Raw genomic sequence first — 5,718 nt, 5'->3', positions numbered from 1 at the left:
AAATTTCCCACATCATATGCACTCATTTGAGTGAGGGAAAACCATCATGGAAGAAATTATCATCTAATCAAAGAGATTCTTTCTTTGACTTATTTCAGGTAATCTAAACATTGCCTAAACATTTGAGTTAGGTTAGGATTGATTAATCTCTTAATAAAAAACAGTAGGAAATTAGAAACAGTAGGAAATTAGAAAACTGAACCTTTAAAAAACAATAAGTCATTAGAATCATGAAGTAACAGGGCAAAGATCTTTATTATGACTCAGTTTTAGTATTAACTCTTGATGATGCTAATGATGATGATGAATAAAAAGTTTAGTATCTGAGAATTGAGACATGAATGTAAAAGTTTTAGTATTAACCCTTAGGTGGGGACAAATTCAGCATAGAGAAAACTAGACATGTAATAAATTGGTGAATTTAATGTTATGATTGATGAGTGTTTTTAGATTCACCTAATTAAATATGCTAAATCTAATAGGAAACTTTTTTCTGAATATTTCACGTGGAGACATGTAGGTGAGGCTAAAAGGAAGAAGTTGATTTGTTTAATAATGAGAGATTAGAGTGAGTTAATTGATTAGTAGTATAATAGTATTCACTATCAAGTGTGTTAGTTTTGTATTCTTTTATGGTTAAGAGAATATTGTATTCTTTTATGGTTAAGAGAAAATGTAAAAAATTATATTTAATTATACATGGTTTTTTAAATACAGAAAAAGTTTTCATGGCCACCGGAACACAAGGTTACGGTGCGACGTAACTTTGAAAGAAGAGGTGCAGCAAAGATGTCTCAGCTACTACAAGATGTTCGCAAAGACTTGGAGTATAGACCGGGCTGGATGGGAGCTGATGTGTGGCAGCAATTATTGGAACATTGGAATTCGTTAAAGTTTAAAAAAGCATCTGAGACGAATAAAAGAAACCGGTCTTCTATGGATGGCGCATCTCTTCACACTGGAGGGTCTATTCCTCATTGTTTGCATTGGAAAAGAATGGTATATATTATATGTTTTTCATTATGTTTTGAAGTTCATTATGTTTTTCATTACTTCTCTTCTTTTACATATTTAAAATGTATAGTGTATGTAGCTTTAGGCTATTATTTCTTTGGTTCACCGTATAGCATCACTATTTTAGAGTGGTGTTATTTTAATTTACTTCAATTCACTGATTAAACACTAGTGTTGTCAGAATAGTTTGAAGGCCAATATTGTTGGTAAGTTATGTTATACAAACTTAAAATCAACTATTTTGTTTTGCAAATCAAATGATAGTCTAAAATAATTGAGTTGGAGTTCCTACATCTATCTCATGAATAAGGTATGTGTGTTTTGTTGAAAGAGGAATTGTCTGCTAGATTGCTAAGGAAGCTACGCTAACTTGATTTGATCAATCCCTGGTATTCTAAGGAATGTATTATTTAAAAGGGTTGAGATTATATGAAGTGAATTTTAACCCTTTTGTGGGAATACTCAACCATAATCTTGGTTGATGTAATATAGACACTACTGGAATTGCAATTTGAAGTACTTTTATTCAAGATAATATTTTAACATCATGGTGTGTTTAGTTTCTTTTTGAAAAAGATGGTACATAAACATCCCAGTCAGCTTTTTCAAAAGTTCTGTAATGAAATCCTTTAACTTATTTGTGTCTCATTACTGTGTTCCATATTGTTCAAACTATGCAAGCAAATCTAGATCAGTATATACCATTTGGCTGTGGAGCAGATTAGTCAAGCTTATGTATTCTTGTTTGCTATTTTCTGGCAGCATTGTGCTATTTCTTAAAAACCAGTCTGCCATTTGTATTTGACTGAAATCTTTTGAAGAATGTTTTACTTCATTAGTTTCATAATGTTTTACTTCAAATGTTTAATCTTTTGAAGAATGTCCAGTGCTGTCAATGTTAATAATACGATTTTCTTAATTTGTAGAGAAAGGAAAAGGGTGCAGATCCATCATTGACCGAGTTCTATTTTCGCACACATCGGAAAAAGGATCAAAGTTGGGTTGGAGTTCATGCTGAATCTGCATATGTAAGTATTTCGGGAAGTGTTAATTTGATTGAATTTCAAATCTGCACACAAGTCTTTTGGAAAATATCACTTTTATTGAATTTAATTTCGTACTATTTTTTCAATTTTCTTTTAGGATAAATTTGAACAGAAAATGTTGGAGATTTCTTCTCAGAATCCAACTATTCCAGGAGAGGACGAAGCTGATAGTCAACCAACTAATGAAATGCCACCTGATTTGGATATATGGGTAGAGTCGGTTGGAAAGAAGAAAGGGAATGAGGTATTTGGTCTTGGAACCGCATCTAAGACTTTGGTTTCTGTATCAAAGAAACCCTCAAGTCTTTCAAGTGACTCTCAAGAGGTTGATGTTTTGAGAAGTCAAGTCCATGCCTTAAATGCATCATTGCAAAGACAAGAACAAGAGAAGATGGTGATGAGGCAACAATTGCATCGACAAGAAGAAAAGATGGCCGAAACAAATAATAAAATTTCATTTTTAATGAATCATTTAGGATTTGTTGGGTCTTCTTCTCATCCACCACAACCCACTAATGAAAGTGATCACGCAAATGAAGATGTCGTCGATGAAACAGATGAAGAAGACCTTAGTAATGAATTTTGATTTGTACTTTTTTTTCATTTTGACTTAGTTTTTGGATTGTATTATCTTTTTAACTTGTCAAACAAATGATTAGTAAGAACTTGATTTTTTGAATCATTTTTAGTAATGACTATGTAAGTACTTCTTACCAATTATGTTCTATGAATTCAAGTTTAGTTTAAATTGAAAATTATAGTTTTATTTTATATTATAGTTAAATATATATAATGGTTCAAAAGCTTATTAAAATAAAAAAATTATTTAATTTCAGAAAGAAATTTCCTGCGGATTTACCTGCGGATAGACATTTCCTGCAAATTTACCTGCGGAATTAGCTGCGGATTTACCTGCGGATTTACCTGCGAACTGTTTCCTGCGGATTTAGCTGCGGAATTACCTGCGGAATTACCTGCGAAACATATTACCCACGAAGGTTTTAGCTGGGGACATAAATCCGCAGGAAAATCCGCAGGAAACACGTTTCCTGCGGAAATTTAACACAAATCCGCAGGTAATTCCGCAGGAAATACGTGTATTTCTAGTAGTGGTGTCATTTGATCCTATTATATATATATATATATATATATATTATGAAATACTAGAATGTTTAATCTTTCTGGTGCGGCAGTTAGGAAAGTTTGTTTATGAATTTACATTGCTGGTTCTAGCCTTGCTGGGGAAGTTTTGTTTTTAATTATTTATTTTGATAGAATGCCAAAATTACTTAATACAAGGACTGAACCACAGTGTAACCTAAAAGTTTTGCATATGTTACCAATCGTTAGTTGGTCCAGTGGTGATTGGCGCTGGACTTGGTAGGGAGAACCACGGTTCGATCCCCCGCAACTGCGATCGGGAGGGGGATGGAACCACTTGATGCCAGAACTCGCCCCCGAACGGGACTAAACCGGTGATATAAAGCCAAAAAAAAAATAAAAGTTTTGCATATGTTAACTAAACAATTTCATCATCCCGATAGACTTATAAAGTCCTGATCGAGTTTTTTGCGCCGTTGCCGGGGACTGATTAGTCATTTAGTGCGATTTTTTTGTTGCACGTTTAGACTAGAGCATCAAATTTTATTTTTATTTTTTGTCGGTTGTATGCCAAACACTCGCTCATAAGGAGAAGCTCTAGAACAACCGGCAAGCGAACCTGAATGTCGCCTTAGTGTTAGACGAGCAGTCAGGAATTACTGTCTCAACCACACGATTCCTCTTCCTACACCAGAATTTAAGATTGATTATGAATCCGATTCTGAATCTATCTCTGAACCTAAATTTGAACCAAAAGTCAAACCTGTTATAGACATGTCTGAATGACTATGAAACCGTCCACTTAGAGAAAACGCTACTCCATCACAACAAGAGCCTCACAATAGCATTGCTGCCCCCGCAATCGACTGAAACGAGTTCGAGTTGAAACCATCATTGATATCAGCCATTCAACAACGCCAATTTTCTGGAAATTCTACCGAGGATCCCAAGGAACACCTGACGAAATTCGTTCAGTTTGCTGATATAGTGATAGCACATGGAGTAAGTAACGACGCAATAAGACTACGTCTTTTCCGTTTCTCGCTGAGAGATAGAGCTTAGGCTTGGTTCCAATCCTTTCCATCAAACTCCGTCACGATGTGGGACGAATTGAAGATCGTGTTTTTAGCACGATATTTCCCTCCAAGCAAAATAGTCGTGTTACGAGCCCAAATCAACGGATTCAGGCAAAAAGACAATGAATCACTTTTTGACGCATGAGAGCGATACAAAGACATGACGCGGATGTGTCCATATCACATATTAGAAGTCTGGCTCATCATCCACACATTTTACAATGGACTCTTGTACAACACAAGATTGTCAATAGATGCCACTGCTGGTGACACACTTATGGATAAGCCATACGATGAAGCCTATCAACTTATCGAAAACATGGCTCAAAACCATTATCAATGGGGAAGCGAAAGAACACCTGTGGAGAAGTCTCAAACCAAAGGTGGAATGTACGAAATTAGTAGCCTAGATAAAGTTAATGCAAGTAGATGCTCTTACCCAAAAGATAGATAACTTGACTTTACCTCCCGTAGCCACCGTGGCTGCTCTAACTCCAAACTGCGAGTTATGTGGAGTTCTTGGACACAGTGCCCCCAAATGTCAAATCTTGGCAGGAGTCTCAGTCGATCAAGTTAACTACGCTCAAGGTAACCCATACTCCAATACATATAATCCTGGCCGGAAGAATCACCCTAATTTCTCGTACAAGAATAACAATGCTTTATTTGCATTTGGCTAAGCACCTGTTGTTCCTCTAGGATATCAAAAACCCGCTGTGAACATTCCTAATATTCCTAGGAAGTCGAACCTCGAAATCATGATGGAAAATTTCATTGCTACTCAAGCTCAACAAAACAAGGATTTCCTTAACCAAAATGTTCACACCAGTGAACTATTGAAGCAATTAGCAAACAAGGTAGACGCCATAGCAACTCATAACAAAATACTAGAGACTCAAATCTCCCAAGTGGCGTAACAACAACCAAGTACTGCTACACCTGCTGGTACTTTCCTGAACAACCACCACCAAATTCTAAGAGACACGCTAATGCTATTACACTACAAAGTGGAACTGCATTAGATGGACCAGTTGACCCAAGACTCCAAAACTCAACCATGTACCAAAAACCTGGGAAAAAGACTGAAAACCCGAAGAATCAAGTTGAGACTGAAAAGGAAGATAGGGAAGGCGAGGAAGACAAAAGTGAAAACAAGAGTGAAGACACATTAGATAAAGAAAAACCTTATGTTCCTCCACCTCCATAAAAACCACCAATCCCATATCCTCAAAGACTCGTTAAGATAAAAAATGAAGGGCAATTCAAGAAATTTGTAGAACTTCTGAAACAACTGAACGTTACCATAACTTTCATTGAAGCTATTACTCAAATGGCCTCATATGCCAAATTCCTCAAAGAAATATTATTCAATAAGAAAAATATCGTGGAAAATGAAACTGTTACATTAACTGCCGAGTGTAGTGCTATAATTCAAAACAACATGCCTCCTAAACTGAAAGACCCTGGTAGTTTCTCTATAC

At 35.8% G+C, this 5,718-nt stretch overlaps 1 protein-coding gene across 1 annotated transcript; it reads left to right on the top strand.

Moving 5' to 3' along the window:
- The first annotated feature begins 1,315 nt into the window (after positions 1–1,315).
- Positions 1,316–2,646, top strand: LOC131658688 (uncharacterized). Its single transcript, XM_058927957.1, has 3 exons — positions 1,316–1,324; positions 1,941–2,042; positions 2,158–2,646. The coding sequence occupies exons 1-3, from the start codon at positions 1,316–1,318 to the stop codon at positions 2,644–2,646; spliced, it is 600 nt and encodes a 199-aa protein (XP_058783940.1).
- Positions 2,647–5,718: the final 3,072 nt, after the last annotated feature.

Source organism: Vicia villosa, linkage group LG3 (assembly GCF_029867415.1).
Source record: "Vicia villosa cultivar HV-30 ecotype Madison, WI linkage group LG3, Vvil1.0, whole genome shotgun sequence".
NCBI classification, from domain to species: Eukaryota; Viridiplantae; Streptophyta; class Magnoliopsida; order Fabales; family Fabaceae; genus Vicia; species Vicia villosa.
Note: the sequence above shows the minus strand (reverse complement) of the source record. Positions and strands in the feature narration are given on the sequence as shown.